Below are 22,331 nucleotides of genomic sequence, written 5' to 3'. Positions count from 1 at the left end.
AACTCTGGCATCAAAGTGGCATTATGTCTTCATAAACAGATCAACTATCTGTGTGATGATAGCCTTTGAAAATCTGAATCTGTAAACGTACACACATTATTCTGCAGTTGAGATAACTGAATTGCAGTTAGGGAATGGAATATTTGATTCTCCTGGCTCCTTACTCAGTGCTCAAAGTACTGAAACACCACACGATTAAAAAATAAAATGCTAGAACCAGGTATAATTTTACTAATTTGCAAATTGGGACTTTGGATGCATTTATCCAAAGCCTAACTGTGTACTTATAAACCATTGTGGTTTTCTACAGGAAGCCATGATTTCATAAAATTGATTACTCGAATGGCTCTTTGATCAAATTTTTAGAATTCAGCATATTATGAGTAGTAAGTTTCAAATAAAATATTGATTTTCAAGATATTTCCATTGAACATATTGATCATATACATTCAGGAAATGAAATGGTTATCTTTTTATGAATTTTTTTCAGTGCTTCCTAAAACATGATTGCTTCTGGTGGTAATTTACTTGTACTTCTAAGTTTACAATCTGGATGTAAATATATCACTGAAATAACTACTGTAACAAGGAATGAAAAACAGTTCTGAGCTTAAGGCACTTTCTCATCTACTACCTCTGCTTTCTAAACCAGACTGGATTCTACTGACATGATTTATATCTATGTAATAGTTTTAAAGTATTTATTTTTCCATAAAGGATATGTTTTTACTTGATGGTTCTCTCATGTTCTTTTCTTTGTCATGTATTTCATGATCTTCATTCCAGCCTTATGATTATATTAAAGCAGAGAAAAGAAACCTTAAAAAGTGCTAATTAGCTGTTAAACACTTCGAAGCTTTTGAAGGTCATGAAAATACAAAATGGAAGTTTTTCTTTCATATGTCTTTTTGTTTACTTTAACTTGATAGAATAACTATTGTTGGTATGCAGATAAATGAATAATTTTTTTGTGATCACTGTCAAATATTTGCACTGGATTGAAAGCAGGAGTTTTAGTTCTCTAATTAAATAATCAAAGATAAGTAGCTGCTAGATATAATCCTAGCTTTGTTTTAAATCCTGGTATAAATGTTGGTAATGTAACATGCAGCTATTATTAACATTTATTTTCTGCTTGTGATATTTAATTATAATTTTTCACAGGAAAATAAAAATATAAAATAAAATCAAACCATTAAGCAAACTAATGATTAAAGTTAAACAACTTTAAAACTTTCTACAAAAATAAAACTTAAATGTGCTTCCTACCATGCAAATTTAATTATCAGTTACCAGAAGTAACCATGCAATATGGTATTTTGCAGAAATCTATTCATCCGGTTATTTTTGGCTGGGCATTTCTCTTATATTCATTTTATTTGTTCATCCTGGAGAGCTAGTCAGTTATCATGCAATGCCAACTGATTCCATGTACATATTAGATAACGATGCTTGTGTGGGTGTCAACACTGAAACCACCTAATCCATTTTTTTTTCAAAAAAAGGACTTAACTCCCTTCTTTCACTCTGTAATTTCAAAGAGATAAACAATTCTTAGCAGTGTGGAGAAAATGGACACAATGGAGAGTACCCAGAATACCAAGGAACAGGACATTCCAGGTAATATTCATCTTAATCCCGGAAAGTGACAACAAAGGTTACAGCAGTAGAAAATTCAATTGCTTTCAGATTCCATTGGATCACATGTTGGTGGTTGATTATTGCTAGACTAGAAATATTCAGAAGTATTGTACGTCATTCTGAGACCATGTATGTATGTCAATAACTGAATAACTAACTGTTAACAATAGTAAGATCCAACATTACAAAGTTTCATACAATTTAGAAATTTTTGATGAAATGTTGTTTAGTTGTTTTTTTGTTGACAACTTCTTGAATTAATAATCAATGTGGCCTGTTTTAGCAAACTATGTATTGTGTTACATAAATTTCAGTGTTATTAAAATTAACAAAACCAAATTGGTACTGCTTAGATAAAATTATATTTTACTTCTGTGTGAAACTTACTGAAATGCAATAATCTAAAACATGAACTGATTCCTTCATTATTGAAAAGGTGAGGTGGTGAGGTAGGAATTTTAAAACCCCTGAAGAATTGGGGAAAGCTGGAGGGGGTAGTTAAAATGGCAAGCATAACGCCTAGCCATTCTCGTCTTAGCACTTCAAAATCAAGCAGTAACAAGAACAGAAGATGAGGAGAGCACAAAGCAGGTCAGGCAGCATCCGTGGAAAGAGAAACAGAGGTAATATTTCAGTTTAGAAGGTTCTCCAACCTGAAACATAAACTCTGTTTCTCTTCCCACAGATGCTGCCTGATCTCCAGAATATTTCCAGCATTAGTTTTTATGTCTGCATGCCATCAGCGACACATGCTTTTGCACTTCATACTAATTGTCAGTTTCTATGTGACTTCTATGGATAATGCCAGAATAAATTCACATCAATTATTCAAATAGATTTGCTAAGGAATATTTAATCATATTTTCCTATTTAGAACAATTGTTTTTGACCTGCATGATATTTAAAATGCCTTGAATGGGAACATAAATCAAGTAACTTCCCTGTAAAGTTATTACACAATTGACAAGGTCATTTTCAGCAGAAACTATTTCTTAGCATTTTTTCTTCTGTGTGCCCTCACACCCACAAGAAATACTCAGGTTTCTGCTGCTCTTTAATCTTCTCTCATTCCACAAACATGAGACCTTTGCAACATATCAGTCTTATCCACTCACCCAATCTTGTAGCAGATACACCCTTCTCTGAGATCAGCAATTTTCTCCTGATCTGGACTCTTGTTGATCTTCATTTTTATTATCACCAGCTGTGGCTCCAACTGCTGGGCTCTACAATTTGGAACTCCCTCCATACACTCCTTTAGCTCTCTTTTAAATGTTCCTTACAACCTGCCTTTTTAACCACCATCATGGTCACTTATCCTTGCATTTCTTAATGTGGTTTGAGGTCACATACTTAAGTTACTGCAAAATACATCAGCATGATTAAATATGCAATGGAAATGCAATATTGAACCTCATGTTGTTTGCTGAACTGCACTCATGCATAAAATATGCAAAGTAATTAATTCCCTGTATGTGGAATGTGGGGTCGGCTGGAGGCGTAGTGGTATCAGCACCGGACTTTGGAGCGAAGGCTCCCGAGTTCGAATCCAGCTGGCTCCAAAAACCTGGAGAGGGATGGGCTCCGCCAGGTTTCAGATGCCCAAGACACGCCGTATGATGAGCAATCACCAAAAAGATCAGTGCAAAAAGCTTGTCATGATGGCGCTCCGACGACTGCACCAGGAGCTAAGGGTGCACACACACGCACAAACATACATGTGGAATGCAGGAACAATTTGGTGTTTCAAACATATAGATGCTACATTTAAAAAAGAAAGACATTTAAAGGAAGAATATTCAGAGGTATTTGAAAAGAGTGAGAGAGCTAGACTGCATTGCTCATTGAAAAAGTTGATGTGAAGCAAATAGGCCAAATATGCCTACTGTCCTTTGCTATTCTATGATTTCTGTAAGGCCATCCCACTATACTATTGTTCTCAGCATTTTTCTGAGAATTATTCCTGTTTTAACATTGCATTCATGATTTGTATAACTGTTGATTACTAATAAGTGGCAGACAGTTTTGCATCTTGAACGAGGTGTATTCATTTGTTTCTACTTCACCTCCAAGCTTTGTGCAAGAACAGAAACACATCAACACAAGAAAGATCACACCCTGCAACATCCTTATGAATATACCCAAAAGGGCAATTATACCTAAAATTTTCAGTCTAAGTTCAGGTCCTTGGGAAGTGATATTTCAGCAGGAAAGTTACATTCTATGACCTACTGCTTGTTCTGGAGAAAGACCAAAGCTATGCAAATAGAACAAGCAGCGTTCTGATCAAACAAATTCAAAAACTGCAATTTGCTGCGGAAACTCACACATAACAATGTTTTGATGTAAATCATTTAGGGAAAAAAACAATGAACTCTGATCTTACACTGCTATTACATTAACTACTTAGGAACTATTTAGATAACTATGTAGGAACTTTCTGCTTGAGATAAGAACTTTCAAAATGAATGTAAAGCAACGTCATGACATTTTAAAGATAAAAGCTGGAACTCCTCTAGTTTCAATGTAATTCAGAACCATCCAAAGAAGAACCTAAGACATTGTGAACAATATGACCAAGAACATTTTTCAATAAATGTAATAGATTAGAAAAATAAAACCTTCCCTGGGCAAAGTAAGTTTCATAAGATGTTGGACAATATGCATATACATATTAGAGATACTGAAGGTTCTGACTTCAACCACACTTTGTGTCTATTATATATAAAAACAGTCAGTTTCAAGTGTTTCCATACCTAAAATTCACTTTAACGTAGAATGGCCACACCTAGATTTTTGACACATGGAACCGACTGCATCAGCCACATTAATGTAAATTGAAGTGTTAATTTGACACCAATGCATCTGAAATGGATTAACATGGACATTTGTTTTTTAACTATTTGAAATGAAGCTAAGCACTCTATTATATTAACATGATTTTTAATGAAGTCTGAAAACTATCTCAGAGATTACAAACCAGAAATGATCGATCATAGTTCAAGACACAAGACTTCCCATAAGATATAAACACAAGAAATTGTACAGATGCTAGAAATCCAAAGCAACATGCACAGAATGCTGGAGGAATTGGGCAGGTCAGGCAGTATCCATAGAAATGAACAAATTGTTGACATTTTGGGCCAAGACCATTCTTCAGGGCTGGAAAGGAAGGGTGAAGACCCCAGAATAAGAAGGTTGGGGGGGGGGGGGAGGAGAAGAAGGATTGCTAAAGGATGATAGGTGAACCCAGGTGGGTGGGGAAGACATAAGACATATTGTAAGTCAAGAGTGTAATGTAAAATTCTTCTGTGGTCTGCACAGATGAAGCTTCAGAAATGTTCAAGTACCTCAGTACCATCAGATGACAATGCAGGTTGTACCACCACTCTGTCCTTGTACAAACTCATCATAAACTGATAGGAAAACCACTCATTATTACTTTGTTGCCCATCACAACTAGTTATTTTATTACAAACAAGAGAAAATCTGCAGATGCTGGAAATCCGAGCAACACACACAAAATGCTGGAGGAACTCCACAGGCCAAGCAACATCAATATTATTTTATTGATTGGCATAGAAGACCCATTGAAGCTAAACATTTGGAAGAAGTATATTCTCCTGGAGATTCTACCAGTCCACTGTCATCGCTTTGTCACAAAGCTCATTTTCAAGTTTACTGCTTAAGGTTGTGGACTGAAACAAGTACTGAGAAATTTCACTCCCATCTAGTGATTGATATCAACAAATTCAAGGAAGAGCCAGTACGTCTTAAATATTTTAAGATCAGTATACAGCTCTAAATAATCTGTGTGATGAATGTACACAGATGTGTGCAGTCTCTGAGGCCCGGCGCGAAAGCAGCCTTCAGCAGGGTGAACCTACGAAAAGCATCCGGCCCAGACAGGGTACCTGGTCAAGTACTAAAACCCTGTGTTGATCAACTGGCTAGAGTGTACACAGAGATCTTTAACCTCTTGCTTTGGTGGTCTGATGTACCCACTTGCTTCAAGCAGGCTTCAATTATACTTGTACCTAAGGAGAATGTGGTGGTCTGCCTCAATGACTATAATCCAGTAGCACTTACATCCACTGTGATGAAGTGTTTGAGAGGCTGGTGAGGAAACATATCAACTCCTGCCTGAGAAGTGACTTGGATCAGCTCCAGTTAGCAACAGGTCCACAGCAGGTACTATCTCACTGGCTCTTTACTCAACTCTGGAACATCTGGACAGCAAAGGTGCATACATCAGGATGGTCTTTATTGAATACAGCTCAGCGTTCAATATCATCATCCCCTCAAAATGAATTTCAAGACCCTGGTCTCAATATCTCCTGAAAATCCTGCAAAAAGTAGTGGATACAGCCCAGTCCATCATGGGTAAAGCCCTCCCCACCATTGAGCACATCTCCACAAAACATCATCGCAGGAAATCAGCATCCATCATCGGGGCCCCCAGCACCGAGGACATGCTCTCTTCTCACTACTGCCATCAGGAAGAAAATCTAGGCGCCTCAGGACTCACACCACCAGGTTCAAGAATAGTTATTTCTCTTCAACAATTAGGTTCTTGAAACAAAGGGGATTACTTCACTTTATCATTGAAATGTTCCTACAAATTATGGACTCACTTTCAAGGGCTTTTCATCTCATGTTCCCGTTATTTATTGCTTATTTATTTATACATAATTATTATTATTTCTTTCTTTTTGTATTTGCACAGTGTTTGAACACACAAGTTGGTGTGGTCTTTCAGTTACTCTGTTAAGATTATTTTTCCATTATGAAAATGAATCTTAGGTTGTATATGGTGACATATATGTACTTTGATAATAAATTTACTTTGAAATTTGGTTTGCCAAGGCACAGAACAACGTTACTTTGATTTATGTAAAACATCTACTTGTCAGAGTATGGAGAGAAAGCGAACGTGCTGGAGTTGCCTTGACACAGGCATGCAGCTCAGAATTTATTACTCGTGTTCCTTCCTGGGCCACATGCATTGGATAACTGTAAGGGATTGATTTAAATGAACCACTACATCATGGGATTGGACCATGAAGTGTAGCTGGCAAGCTAATCTCTGCCAACGTTACCAGTAGAATGCTGCTGTAGACTTCAACAGAAAGAAAAGCTATGGGAACAGAACTGGCTTGTATCAAACACGTGTGGCTTTTTAACTGTTTTTAAATTACTCATTTAAAAACTATCTAAACAAATTGATGTAAATAATTTATGAAGTTAACTCATTTAAACAAAATAATCAAGAATAATCTAATAGCTCCATTTTGCATTTGAGAACCTCCTCTAAAAGGTGAAGGATTTCAGATCCTCAGTCTGCGTAACGAAGGGGATATAGTAAATTTTCTAACGACTGCTTTAGCATGAGATGACAATGGCTGTTATTTGAGCATCCAGCAAGCAGAGAAGATTTCATCACTCCCTTGACTTGTGCAATGAGGAAAGATCTGTGTTCTGAGACATGACTCAATCAACTGCATCACAACACAAGTGATTCTGCAGATGCTGGAAATCCAGAGCAACACTCACAAAAAACGCTGGAGAAATCAGCAGGTCAGGCAGCACCCATGAAAATGAATGGACAGTTGACGTTTTGGGCGGAGACCCATCATCAGGATGGAAAAGGAAAGGGGAATAAAAAGGTGGGGAGAGGGGGAAAGGAAGTCAAGCTAGAAGGTGACAGATGAAGCCAGGTGGGTGGCTGGAGAAGAAGGAATCTGATAGGAGAGGAGAGTAGACCTGCATGCTGTTGTAGAGCAGTGGGCTGAGGCCAGGTGGCAGCTCTCAGACACCTTCTCTTACTTAACCCTTGAAAAGGACCCCACTCCAGACCTTCAGCACACTGTCTCTGATACCATCACTAACCTCATCAGCTCTGGAGATCTCCCATCCACTTTCCTTACCCCTCATTTCATTTCTACTTCCTACCCAAGATCTACAATCTTATCTGTCCATGTAGGTCCATTGTCTCCTGCCACACTGAACTTGTGTCCGCATACCCGGACTCCATTCTATCCCCTTTGGTTCAGTCCTTTCCCATCTACATTCGTGACACTTCACATGCTCTTGAACCCTTCAACAACTTTCAATTCCCTGGCCCCATTTTCATCATGGATGGCCACTCCCTATACACTTCTGTCTCCCATAAAGAATGCCTTCAAGCTCTCTGCTTCTTTCTCGACAAAAGATCCAACTAGTTCCCTTCATCATCAACCACCACCATCAGACAGAATTGATTCTCAGCCTCAACAGCTTCCTCTTTGGCTTCTCCCATTTTCTCCAATCTCAAGGGGTTGTCATGGGTACTTGCATGATCTCCAGCGAGACCTGTCTTTCCATTGGCTTTGTGGAACAGTCTATGTTCCAAGCCTTCCCAGGTAATGTTCCTCAGCTCATTCTGTGCTACATTGATGATTGCATTGGTGTTGCTTCACGCACCCTTGCTGAGCTAATTAATTTCATCAACTTTGCCTCCAACTTCCATCCTGCATTTAAATTTATTTTGTCCATTTCTGACACCTCTTTCTCCTTTCTCAATCTCTCTGTCTCCATCTCTGGAGACAAACTGTCTATTGATATATTTTATAAACCTACTGCCTCTCGCAGATATCTTGACTATACTTCTTCCCATCCTGTCACCCGTTAAAAATACTCAGTTTTCTCACTTCCTTTATCTCTGCCACATCTGTTCCAAGTATGAGATATTCCTTTCCAGAACATCAGAGATATTGTCCTTCTTAAAGAATGGGACTTTCCTTTCTCCACCATTAATGCTGCCCTCACCCACATCTCCTCCATTTCCTGGACATCCATGCTCACCCTGTCTTCCCACCAACTTAACAGGGTTAGAATTCCTCGTCCTCACCTACCACCCCATGAGCCTCCACATCCAACACATCATTCTCTGCAACTTCCGCCATCTTCAACGGGATCCTAGTACCAAATATATCTGCACCTCCCCCACTCTCCACTTCCCACAGAGATCACTCTCTCCTTTATCTCTTTGTCCATTGTCCCTCCCCACTAATCTCCTTCCCAGCACATATCCCTGGAAGCAACAGAAATGCTACATCTGCTCATTCACCTCCTCCCTCAACTCCATTGTGAGCCCCGAGCAGTCCTTCCAGATGAGCAACATGTCACCTACAAATCTGTTGGTGTTGTCATTTGTATCCAATGTTCCCAACGTGGCTTCCTCTACATTGGTGAGACCCAACTTAAAATGGGGAATGGCTTTGTTGAGCACCTCTGCTCCATTGCCTAAAGTGGAATTTCCCAGTGCCAACCACTTTAATTCATATCCCTATTCCCATTCTGACATGTTGGTCCATGGTCTCCTCTTTTGCCATGATGAATCAACCCTCAGAGTAGAGGAGTAACTTCCCATATTCTGTCTGGGTAGCCTCCAACCTGATGGTATGCACAGTAATTTCTCCCTCTAGTATTTATTTCTCTCTTTTTTCCTTTCCCCTCCCCCTTCCCTCTTCTTTGTTCCCCACTCTGACCTCCTACTTCTTCTTACCTGCCTATCACCTCCTCCTGGTACCTCTCCTTCTTCCCTTTCTCTCATGGTTGATGCACCATCAATAACTCTCTATGAGACGTAAAGGCGAGATATCGGCTTTTATTGACTGGAAGAAGGAACAAGCAGTGGTTGACCACCATACTACATCCTGGAGACAGAGAGCCGGGCTCAGACCTCAATCACCTTTATACAGGGGTCTGTGGGAGGAGCCACAGGAGCAGTCAGCAGGGGGCGTGTCCAGACAGGTATATGTAGTTCACCACAATGGTTCACTCTCCTCTCTTATTAGATTACTTCTTCTCCAGCTCTTTAGCTTTCCTACCCACCTGGCTTCACCTGTCATCTTCTAGTTTGTTCTCCTTCCTCTGCCCTGCACCTTTTTATTCTGGCATCTTCCTTCTTCCTTTCTAAGCCTGAAGAAGGGTCTTGGCCTGAAATGTTGACTATTTATTCATTTTCATGGATGCTGCCTAACCTGCTGAGTTTCTCCAGCATTTTAGGTGGGTTGGACGGCAAATTAATATTCAAACCTTCACTTTAAGTTGACTTTGCATAAAAAGATAAACTCTTCTATGTTAATCAGTAATAGACCAATTTTCACTGAGCATATTATAGAGTAACTGCATATCACCAGTGGATACTTCACTAAGAGATTTAGATATCAACATATCTGTAATGAAACACATATTGTTTTTGATTTATCATTATGGTCGTAAAAATGAATAACATCTGTTCCTACAGCTAGCAATAGGCATTCTTCTCGTACCTTGGGATCTCACATTCCAGTCACATGCTGCACTCCTTCACTCCTTTTTAAACGTAACACAATAATAAATCATATTCCACCAGCATTTAGAAAGCAAAATTTCATGGCGGCATGGAATCAATAACAATGTTAATTTACAGCAGATAACTGAAATAATTGTAGATATACGATCAACCAGAAATAATTTGGGGAAGGTATGAAGGTTGATTATTAGGTTAGCAAAGCTAAGCTGGCATGAAAACATAATGGCCTAGGGCAATTTCTTACTCCATGAGTTTTGATACTCTGAATGTAAGAATATACTTGAGAAAAGTAGAGCATGTTAAATCAGAGATTATGTAAATAAGTAAATTTATGGTGCATAAAATGTTTGCTTGTTCTTTCACTAGGAGCCCCTCCGTACCGTTTGAGAGACCGTGAACAGCTCAGGAAAAGAAAGCTGGAAGCACAGGAGCAGAAGAGTTCACAGTGGGTGTTTAAGTAAGATGTTTTTTTAATAATGACAGAAGAGAGGGATAATCATTTACACCCAGCCCAAGTTAATGGGATGGTAGTCTGCACTCACTGATGACTTAAAATACCCACATGAAGAGAATCTCAGGCAGTTGATGACTAAAGATGGTTTTAACATCCCATTAGATGGGATTTACATATTAATTTAACATTATGAGAATTGCTGTAATATTGGTCCCAAGGCTGCTTGTTCATGTAACAGCATTTTTTTTCTTCAGTATAATAAAAAGAGGAGCAATATTTTGTTTTATCTCAACCTGCAACCTGCAATTATTCTTCTACAGTAAGTGAGGAAAGCAGGAGAAAGCATTTTTGTAAAATCAAAGTACCCTTATCTCCTATCTCTTCATATCGATTGTATAAGCTAATGATGACAGAACAGATACACAAACGTCAGGTTAGGCAATCAAAATTATTTCCTGTGCAATATCGTCAATGAATTTCAGAATAGCACATACACACAACAGAATTTGTACCCCAATCCCCTGAAAGAACAATTTGTGATCTAGCTTTGAATACTACCTTACTACGTCCAGACTTCAGTGTACTGTACTGCTGAAGGGTCTCAGGCCGAAACATCGACTGTACTCTTTTCCACGATGCTGCCTGGCCTGCTGATTTCCTCCAGCATTTTGTGTGTGTGTGTTGCTTGGATTTCCAGCAACTGCAGATTTTCTCTTGTTTGCGATTGGACTACCTCACTATTCCTCTTCTGCACTATTTATTCTTTTTATTGCAATGTAAAATTATGTAACTGTACTGCTGCAACAAAGCACAGATTTGACAATATTTGTCAGTGATAATAAGCATGATCCTGATTCTGGCTTGAATATACGTAATTTATAAAAACAAAACAAGAAATCCATTGAATAACTTCTCTCAAGTGTACCTGGGTTAAAAATTAACCTTGTTTATCCTTTCTTCAAATATAGCTTTGAAAGTTGTAGTTAACTTTTTGTTTAATTTCCTTGTTTTTCTCCTAGTGTCATCTCCTAGTTCACCTTGCCTAGGAGAGCTGTCTCCAGATTCCCCAACCCTCTTCCAATTAAACTTCTTAACTTTCCTCTGGGCTTTCATCCGATATGATACTTTAAACAGTCTGCTTTCCTCAGTAACCATTATCCTTTATTTCAAAAAACCTGTCATCACCTCCTTTGAAAAGGCCTTTACCTCTCTGTCCTCACAAAATGTAGCTCCACTTTTAACATCTTGATCTAGAAGTTCTCGTATCTGCTGTTGGCTGTCAGTTCAACACCTGTCTTTTACAAGAGTCCCTGTATAAAGTCCTCAGAGTAGAATTCTGTCTCTGGTAGGTTACTGAAAAATATCAAACATTATTAACTTGTTGCTTGTTGCAAAGGTAATCCATTCTCCACAGTCTTTGATTTGGCTAATCTCACAATCTATTTCCAAAAGTCTCTTTCAACATCTAACATATTGGACTAAACTTGTCCTATTCCATTCTTATATATTCATTTGAGATCAGAAGATTGCTGTAACAGTTTCTCTTTCTGCTCCTGGACCTTAATCACTCACGCATCTTGAAGATTCTGTGGCATTTCTTAATTCTCCACTACGTGTTTGTTAATATCATCTGAAAATACAGTGCCAGCTCTACCTCTCTGGATTGTTCCACTTCATCAAAGTTGTTACACTGCTTGTCTGAGATCCATTTCTAGATCCACAAAATATTCATCAAAATATTATGAAATCCCAAAACCACCATCTTTGGTCCAATATATAGATTTCAAGGTCATTTATTTTATTCTTCTTGCTGACAATTACCTGATATCTATTTACAGATTAGGCATCATGTTTAGATTTTTGGCCAAGGAATGAACAACCAATCACATAAGTGTACTATTTCCACTTCTTCCACATTACCCAACTGTGATCCTGCCTCAGCCCAACTGATCACAGTCTTCCTACTTTCTGCCTTGCATAAATGTTAGGTCATTCAGAATTTTGCTACCATAGTCAGAATTTGCAGTAGCACTCCCGTGTTTGCTGACTTGCATGAGGTCTCAATTAAGCATAGCTTCAAATTTAAAATTATGTTTGTTTCCAAACTTCTGAAAGGCTTTGGCCTTACCTACCTCTATAACTTGTTTCAGCTTTACAAATAAATGAGATAATCGCACTGCCTCATTTTAAATTCCAAACATATAATATCTTATATGGACCTTTGCTGAAATATAGTCTTCTGAAACATTTATGGATCAATAATTAGTAAGACGAATTAATCCTTTGTTTGTACGTATAATATTAAAGCTGTTAAAACAGAAAAAAACCGAAGACTACACTGCGACCACCTTTTTATTAATTAATGAAACTTTAAACTGGTAATACTAGTTAATCATGCAGAATCTATGTATTCATTCATTTTGCTTTAAAAATACTGTGCTTTAATAACCTTTAATAAAATGGTCATAAATCTACTGAATAATCCTAATTGTTAATGTTCTTTGTTAACAGGTAAGTGACATGATAGTGGTGGAAAAGTTTGTAAGTACAAATGACTGAAATAGAATTATAACTAAAAGGGTTTGCAATATGCATGATGGAAATTGACTGCTTAGACAACAGTCTATAATAAAAATATAGACATTACATGGAATAATTAAGATAAAGCTAAACTAGTCTGAAATTACTTCTAAAGTTAAACTTTAAAGAAAGATGATACATTTGTTGAGCGATGTTCTATGGTTCTATTCTGCTCCTCTCCCTTAATTGAGGCTAACTTATCCCCAGCAGCTGCATTGACTTGACTCTCATACATGGTGGAACTTCACTATAGGAAGCTCACCTTAAAATTTGCACAATAGCCCTCCACAATTTTAATTTCTTTACATCATCTCACTTTCTAATGACAGAAAAGGAAACCATTTGAGCCTTCGTGTCAATGCCAGCTCTCAGTCTGATCCCTTTAATTCCATTTCCCCACTTATTTCTCTATAATCTACCGTATATTTTCTCTGATGACCATAAACTTCACACTGATTCCCCTACTGCACTTACATTTGGGATATTAGCCAGGTGTCCCACCAACCAGCATAGGTTTAGGACATTTTTAAGTAACGAGAGCACCAAGACAAGACTCATATAATCATAGGGTGGACTCCAAACTTGCAGCACCAAATGTTGGGATCAAGCCCAGAATGCCAGCACTTTTTGCTGTGCTACTAGACTGCCTACCTCTATCACAAGATTTCCTTTCTTATTTTCTAATTACCAGTATTACCAACAAATACTTATTTAAATTTGTTTTTAAAGAAAAAATTTGGATTTAAGATGGCCCTGGTGAATTTCTGCGACTTCTAGCCGCTGGCCAAAGAAACAGAGAAAACAGCTAAATACTGTTAGTCATGCTTTTTCTGGTACACGATCATCGCGACCAACATCCTGTAGCTTCTCTTACCTGGAGGCAACTCGATGTGGCAGAACTGAGGGGAGAGTGAGGAAAACACTAGGTTTGATAGATTTAAGTGCTCGGCCGAATTGGAAAAGTCAGGCGCAGGCTGAATTGAAGTGGTGGAGCCCAGGCCCCAGAGCACATCGAAGCTACTGAACCCGATACTTGGACAACGATCTAGGTGCCAAGCTGGATTGAAAAGGTCAGGGTGTCAGGATGTAAGGGGAGGGATGGTCCAGTTCAGCTCGCTGCTCTGTGACATTTACTCTGCTCTGTACTGAACTAAGGGTCTGTGGTCGGACTTCTGTTTGTGGACTTCAGTTCAGAGCACTATTAGCTTGTGTTTATTATTTGCATGAGTTTTTTTCTCTTTGCACATTGGATGCTCAATGGTCTTTTTTAAAATGGCTTCTTTTGGCTTTCTTTGTCTTGTGGCTGCCTGTTAAGAGACAAATCTCAAGGTTGTATACTTTGATAATAAGTGTACGTTGAACTTTGAAAAATCAATTGTCTCTGCATGGCTTATAATATACTGCCTTCATATGCACGGTAATGAGAAGTATTTTATGTCACATTGATGCATAGGGAGAAATCAAAGTCAAAAAGAGGAAGAAAAGGAAAGGCCAGTGGAATAAGCATTAAGCTTACCAAGAAGCCTGAGCCTGAGCTGGTGTCTCGTCCGGAGCCTGAGATGGTCTCTCACCCTGAGCCTGAGCTGGTGTCTCACCCTGAGCCTGAGATGGTGTCTCACCCTGAGCCTGAGCTGGTGTCTCACCCTGAGCCTGAGCCTGAGCCTGAGCTGGAGTTTCATGCTGCAGCTGAACCTGCGCCATTCCAAGAACCACAGCCTTTGCAAGAACAAAAAGAGGAAGCCAGATACAAAGTAGAACAATCGAGTCCTCAGTGGGAGAAGCCTACACCACTGCAGCAAAGTGCAACCCTTTCAATAATCGGGTATCCTGCTACTACTTCAACAGGTACTCAGCATGGGCACTATGGATCATGTGCAGGCAGATAAAATTCCTTTAATTTGGGACCAACCATGGGCAGCACAGATGTTATGGGTCAAAAGGCCAATTCCAATGCTGTACTGTTCTATATTCTACTAAGCTTAGGGCCTAGGATTCAGCACAATTTATTAAATACATAACTTAGTCAGATTATTACAAAGGTTATTACATTTTAAGAGGTTATCTAAATGCAAATGATATCAGGTTCATATAAAAATTGTGTAGAATGAACCTTATAGGAATCAATATGATGGGTTGTATACCTCATGAAATATTTACAGTACTGCCTAATCAACATGACTTAAATGTCATGAAGTGCCTATGATGGTTTGTAGTCAGGAAAATAATCATACTGCACTTCAACGATGAAACTAAAATACTATATTCATCACCTTTATTCTAGATGAGCTTGGAGGAGTACAGCCAGCTTGTATGAAGATACCAGAGAGTTTGCAACTGCAAGCAGAAGACGGGCCTGGGGAAAATGCCCCATCTGAAGAACAAATAGCTTTGTTCATATAAAAACATCAACACATGTGAATTTCATAGATTTTTTTGAGTTTTATCTGACAGTTATTATTACACAGGGGAGATAACAATAGTACTTTTGTCACCACAGGCCAAAACACTCATTATAGAAGGTGCAGACTTGCATCCCGTCACAATACAGTCTGATACATCAGGACTTTGATGACGGTTGACATCTTTCTTTAATGTGCCACATTCTGGCAGGATGTGAAACAAAATCCCTACAGTCTCCTGATCATTTATGATGCATTCTGCAAGGAAACACAAAAAATGATAAAGGAGTATCTTAAAGTAAAAGAGAGCTGACCCTATGACAGAAAAATTAAACAGGGTATCACATATTACAGAAACAGGGCATTCAGCCGACCAGTGTTTGCAGGTATTTATACTCTATGCAAGTCTCCATCAGAGGAACACAGCATTAGGTACAGCCATTCAGTCCCCTGTAACTGGTTGGCCTTTCATTAAGACCATGGTTAAAAATAAGAATTTGAGCAGAAGTAAATCAAATGCTCTTGAGTGTGTTCTGCCATCAATAAGGTCTTGACTAATTATGTGCCTTTATTTTCTTCTTGTACCCCCCTCCTCTCATTCCCCCTATATCCACACATCCAACCATCTCCACCTTGAATATATTCAGAGACTGAACATGCAGAGCTCACATCATCTCAGTTCCAAGCAGCTGACCCCAAAGCTTGAGACGATGCACCCTCGTTCTAGACTCGCCATCTGGAAGAAACAGCCTCCCAGCATTTCTCCATCAATTCCTCTCAGAAAACATCACTCTTATTCTTGTAAAGTGTACTGAATATAGGCCAAACTTACTTAACTCGCAATTCATATGGCAACTCCTTCATCCTTGGAATGAACTTAATGAATCTATGCTGCACTGTCTCCAAAACAACTGCATTGTTCTTTATGTAAAGGGACCATACTTCTACAGTAGATAGGAGGGTCAAAGAAGGCATATAGAATGCTGGCCTTCATTAACTGGGGCACAAAATATGAGGGCTTGGAGGCCACAGTACTATTTTATAAAACATTGGTTAGGCTACAGCTGAAATATTGTGTTCAGTTCTGGTTGTCAAACTACATAGAGGATGTGATTACTCTGGAGAAGGTGCAAATGAGGTCTATTTATATGTTGCCTGATATGGAACATTTTAGTTAAGAGGAGAGACTTGATAGGCTGGGTTTATTTTCCTTAGTAGCGGATGCTGAGGCGAAACCTGTAAGAAGTGTACAAAATTATGAGAATTATAGATACAATTAATAAGGAAATGTTTTCCTATGACCTTGAAAAAAAATCAACCAAAGGGTTAAATAGATGATGGAGGCACATATGCTAATTACATTTAGAAAGTATCTGAACAAGCACTTGAATCAGCGAGGTATAGTTGACTATGAACTAAGAGCTGTGCTGACCATAGATGAGTAGGGATGGGTACCTGATAGACTTTGCTGGCTGAAGAGCCTGCATCTATGCTGTCTGACTCTCTATAACTATTTTCCTTCTTCCGTACTTCCTCTGCCTCACAAATCAACATATCAAGATCTATCCTTACACCAATATGTATTAGATTTTCCTGGATGGGGTAAGGTGATAGTTATCTACAATTACCTCAACACTTTCCCTTAGAGTCTAACGATCAATCAGAGTGACTAAGTATCCAAAATAACTAACTTGATCTAACTTCATATATCTGACTTTGCCCTATTTTTCCCTAATATTTTGGGCAACAGAACTAACTCAAGATTGTTTAATATTATGTATCAGAATATCCTTGTATTCATCTCTCCCCAATATGTTTATTTAACTGTCAACTGATGCATCTCACCTGTTCACCTTAACTCCATGTGATAATGAGCTTCACATTTTCACCAGACTCTGAATAAAGGAGATTCCTTTGAATTCCCCACTGGATATATTAGTGAGAAGGATCAGTAGATAATAAATGCAGTCAACTACACTTTACACATTATTTTTTCCCAATGTACTTGTCAACTAGCACTACCTATTGGGAAAATTCATATGACACTTAGCATGACACACATTGAAATGATACAATTCAACTACCTAGACAGACACCAATTACAAAGCTGAAGAGCAGAGCAAAATTCTCATTATGTCTCCGTCATCAGAGAATGCAGTACAGAGATTCAACAACCCTATTAGCAACTGTAGGTGTCTCCCCATAGTAACGTGCATGATTGACAACACCTGTTCGACAGAGGTTCAGTGTTATCTTTGTAAATGTTACACGGCACTTCCCATTCAAGTAGCTCACTTTTATCAAATTAGTTATGTTCATGTTATGACTTTTATACATGATATTTTATACTGTGCAGTGGATGTACAAAAAAAGAAAAAATGTAAAAGAATGTGAAAATAAAGAAATTATTTACCCCTGTATTTCAATAGATTGTTCATAGATTATTCCTGAGCAAAATGAAGTGATAGGGACTTACCTTTCCAATCTTGGGTACATGCTCTTATTGGTGATATAAATTATATATCCTGCATCTGAAAATAGAAGCATTTTGTTGCAGTAATAATGTACAACAGCTACCAAAGTTGTCACAAAAATTGTGAATGCATATTTATCCATAAAACAGGGAACCAAAAATCATAAATGACATAATTTTGCTTTACATAAGTTCAAACGATTCAAAACTTCATGACTAAATTTAGCATTATTTAATTCAAATTGCTTTTCTGCTCATTTATTTAATATTTATCTATAATCCAAGGGTACAAACCACATTTGTGGATAAACTAAAAATTTAGAGTTACATAGCCGTACAAGAAAAAAGAAAAGAAAATGCTGGAAGTATACACAGAAGACCAACCAGCCTCTGTGGAGGCGGAGAAAGAGATAACATACCAGCCTGATAATACTGGATCATAACAGATAAGCCCCTTAACTATCAGGCTCATGAACAAAGGGGATAACTTCATTCACCTGACCCATTATTGAATCAGAATCAGAATCAGGTTTATTATCACCGGCATGTGTTGTGAAATTTGTTAACTTAGCGGCAGCAGTACAATGTTATACATGATAATATAGAAAAAAAGCAAATCAATTACAGTAAGTAATATATGTATATTAAATAATTAGATTAAAAATAGTGCAAAACAGAAATATGTTTTTAATAAGTGAGGTTGTGTTCATGGGTTCAATGTCCATTTAGGAATTGGATGTTAGAGCAGAAGAAGCTGTTCCTGAATCACTGAGTGTGTGCCTTCAGGCTTCTGTACCTCCTACCTGATGGCGGAGGGGAAGAAGCTGTTCCTGAATCACTGAGTGTGTGTCTTCAGGCTCCTGTACCTCCTCCCTGATGGCAGAGGGGAAGAAGCTGTTCCTGAATCGCTGAGTGTGTGCCTTCAGGCTTCTGTACCTCCTACCTGATGGCAGAGGGAAAGAAGCTGTTCCTGAATCGCTGAGTGTGTGCCTTCAGGCTTCTGTACCTCCTACCTGACAGCAACACTGAGAAGAGGGTGATGGGGGTCCTTAATAATAGACCTTTCTAAGGTACCTCTCCTTGAAAATGTCTTGAATACTATGGAGACTATGTACCCAAGATGAAGCTGACTAATTTTACAACTTTCTCCAGCTTCTTTTGGTCCTGTGCAGTAGCACCCCACTCCTCCATTCCAGACAGTGATGTAGCCTGTCAGAATGCTCTCCATGGTACAGCTATAAATGTTTTCATCTCCATCCAAGATTCTTAGGTCACTTGATAAGTTGATGTGAAATAATTGGAGCAAGTTGTTTTGCACATTTGGGTTACATATTGATGAGGAGGTAGCTGGACTGGAAGTCTTGTGTTGGACTGGAGAGACAGTACAGTCTGGAACTGTTTTCCCTGGTGAAAGGGAGATTAAGGGGTAGTTTATAAAATCATGAAGGGAATAGGGAAGATGAATTGAAGCACTCTCTTCCGCAAGGTAGGGGAAACTGAAACTGGAGGGCATAGATTCAAGGTGAGAGGGTAAGATTTATAAGGGACCAGAGAAGCAACGTTTTCACACAGAGGATGATAGGTATATGCAATGAGCTGCTGCCAGGTGAAGTGACAGAAATGGGTACAATTACAATGTTTAAAAGACATTTGGATAGGTTCCTGGTTAGGAAATGTTTAGAGAGATATGGGGCAAAGGCAAACAAAAGGGATCACCTCATGAAGAAATCTTGGCTAACATTGATGTGTTGAGCCAAAGGACTTATTTCTGTGTTGTATAACTCTATGATTCTATGACTGGTTCAGCAGTAGGCTATTCAGTCTTTCAAAACCTGACTCAACATTTAATTAGATCATAGGTGATCCATATCTTACATGCATTAACACCATTGCTGTCCAATTTTTAACAATCTTTGACTCACAAAAATAATCAGTCTAAACTTCGAAATTTGTAATTGATTCACTTACTCAAAAACATTTTATTAGGCTGTTCTACATTTCCACCACCCTTTGTGATAAGGAGTGTTTCCAGACACCAATCCTAAATTGTCTGAGTCTTTATTTTAAGTGAAGTTCTCGTGCTCTGGGTTCTCTTCCAGAGGATATGGATTCTAACCAATCCTTACAACTTTTTAAGTCATCTTGAACATCCTAATTATGAGAAAAGATGAAATTTCAGATGTTCGTATTTTCCAAATATAATCACTATGCATTGAAAAGAATTAATAGCAGGTGCACAGGGTGTTAATTGAATATATAAAAAATTTAACAGTTGCCATATGGCTCTTGCTGTTATCACACAAGAAACACAGCACAATGCTCTTCTGTTACCAGAGCAACAGCCATACCATGAACTATTGGGACAATCTTTATCAGTGCTTCCTATTGCACACAAAATTTAAAATTTTACGATGCATATTTGTGTTTTTAAATTGCACCACTCAGTATCAAAGGAAAATAATTATTGACACTACATTGCTCAGCAATATGAATCTTATTTTGTTCTGTTAAAATGTAACTTTGAATTCCAAAATTAATCAAATCTAGTGAAATTAGCTTAACATTAGGACACACTGTACACCCAAAGCTCTGGGCACAATGAGTAGTGAGCACCAGAGGTTTTCTATATACACTGGATCTTCCTTTTTTTTTCAATTTACTCCTTCAAAGCTAAGTTGATTTGCTATTGACCTTCCCTTTCTGGATAGTTTCCAGTGCATGCAACTCACCGATTGTGAGCTTCAGCTTATCTTGTGCACCTAGGCTGCTGTGAAATGTACCAACATCAGTAAAACTATGCCCGAGGCACTGCCATGTATGCCACCTTCAATTTCATTAAAGCAATCTTAATATGTCAACACAAACATTCAAGGTCTGCTTCTGTGTCTCCATGAATGACAGAAGAGCCATATATGCCACACACTGTTCCAAAACCTGAGAAGCCTTTTCCACTACAACAGCAGTATCCAACTTGATTGGATTAGCTTTGCTACAGTAAAATGTTAATTTCTCACCTGCTGTTTTCCCAGTAATTTAAGCAATGGTGTAATTATTGTCTTAATGCATCTATCTTGTTTCATCTAAATAAGTTATAGAATCCACTTCCAAGCTGATTGCTACTGAAGACTGTGTATACTCCATCAGGTTGAAAAAGCAACATCACTGTCTCCACTATGACCTTGACTCAAACAATTCATCTAGTACTATTTGTCACTGCAGAACATACGCATTTCTAGCTTCAATGAAGTTGCAGACAGTAACCTCTATTCAGCCAATGGCAGTCACCATGAATTATTTCTACCATGGATACCTTGCACCCTCGTACCTCACTGCCAGTGTTCTGCTTTACCTGCTACCAGGCAGCCAAATATACACCTGCACAGCTGCTTCTGTGGATGATGAGATGTGCCAGTTGCTCAGGCTTCAAAAAACATATGGAAATATGCATTAGATTTTCAGCACCTGCAGATTTTTTTCAATTATGATTTTAAAAAAATTTCCACTAGATGTACTCTCTATTAAAGGTTCTACATTGTATCCAGGACCATGTAATCCTGCAATTCCTCTATAACTCCACATTTTTGTAACCTCTTGTATATGGAGTCTTCACATACACTTACCCAATGTTTACCTTTACCCCTCTAGAGAAAAATTTCCATTTTCCTCTCTCTTGCTTTATGGCCCAAGCCTTGCATTTTGGATGAGGTGAGTTCTCCTCAAATTCCATTTGTAATGATGACTGCGTATCACAACTCACATCACAATCACTGCTTATTATTTCCATGTTATCATCACGAGTCTTCACAATACTCTCCATGCATGCTTCCTTCTCTTACCTTTCCAGGGAGTGAAGAAATATCCACCCTTTCATTCTCCAGGCTCAAGACTTCAAGGCATCTCTTGAGTCTCCATTAAATGTTCTTGGATATGACAATACATCCTTCAGCTTGATTGATGCTGGGATCTTGTCATTGTCATTTTTTAAAAACTTACAATCTCTCAACTCAAGTGGCTTAATTCAATCAACACCCAACAGGAACACGACACAGGCCTATCACCATGATAAGTCCCTGGAACCAACTGATTCCAATTAAATCGCAAAAACTTTTCCTCCAAGAACCTAGAATCTATCTCCACATAAAAGCAAAACACCAACTTCACAAAAAAGAATGCTTAATATATTTTGGTATTCACTTTTCCTAAAACTAACTGACTTTTAATAATATAGAATCACCAGAAAATAGGATGAGGAGTATGCCACTTTGTTCCCTGCCCTACCATTCAATCTGATTTTGACTCATATGCCCCAGGCCTCTTGTCCTCTTCATGCCATTTCCCAAGAATGGTCAATTCCTAATCTTTCAAAATGATATTTAGTTTCTTTTTAACTACCCCCTACAATCTAGTTTCCACAATCCTCCAAGGTAGAGCATTCCAGAGATTCAC

General features: G+C 38.3%; 1 protein-coding gene across 2 annotated transcripts; it reads left to right on the top strand.

The window, feature by feature from the left end:
- Positions 1-1,458: 1,458 nt before the first annotated feature.
- On the top strand, positions 1,459-17,832 carry hemgn (hemogen). 2 transcript variants are annotated; one of them, XM_073048467.1, is made up of 4 exons: positions 1,459-1,620; positions 10,346-10,424; positions 14,467-14,858; positions 15,295-17,832. In XM_073048467.1, exons 1-4 carry the CDS (start codon positions 1,572-1,574, stop codon positions 15,411-15,413), a joined length of 639 nt encoding a protein of 212 aa, XP_072904568.1. In that variant the 5' UTR covers positions 1,459-1,571; the 3' UTR covers positions 15,414-17,832. The 2 variants fall into 2 exon arrangements, with proteins under 2 accessions (XP_072904568.1, XP_072904567.1); XM_073048466.1 differs by having other exon boundaries at positions 1,463-1,620; positions 10,346-10,436.
- Positions 17,833-22,331: the final 4,499 nt, after the last annotated feature.

Source organism: Hemitrygon akajei, chromosome 6 (genome assembly GCF_048418815.1).
Source record: "Hemitrygon akajei chromosome 6, sHemAka1.3, whole genome shotgun sequence".
Lineage (NCBI taxonomy): Eukaryota > Metazoa > Chordata > Chondrichthyes > Myliobatiformes > Dasyatidae > Hemitrygon > Hemitrygon akajei.
This window is presented reverse-complemented; position numbering and strand designations above follow the sequence as displayed.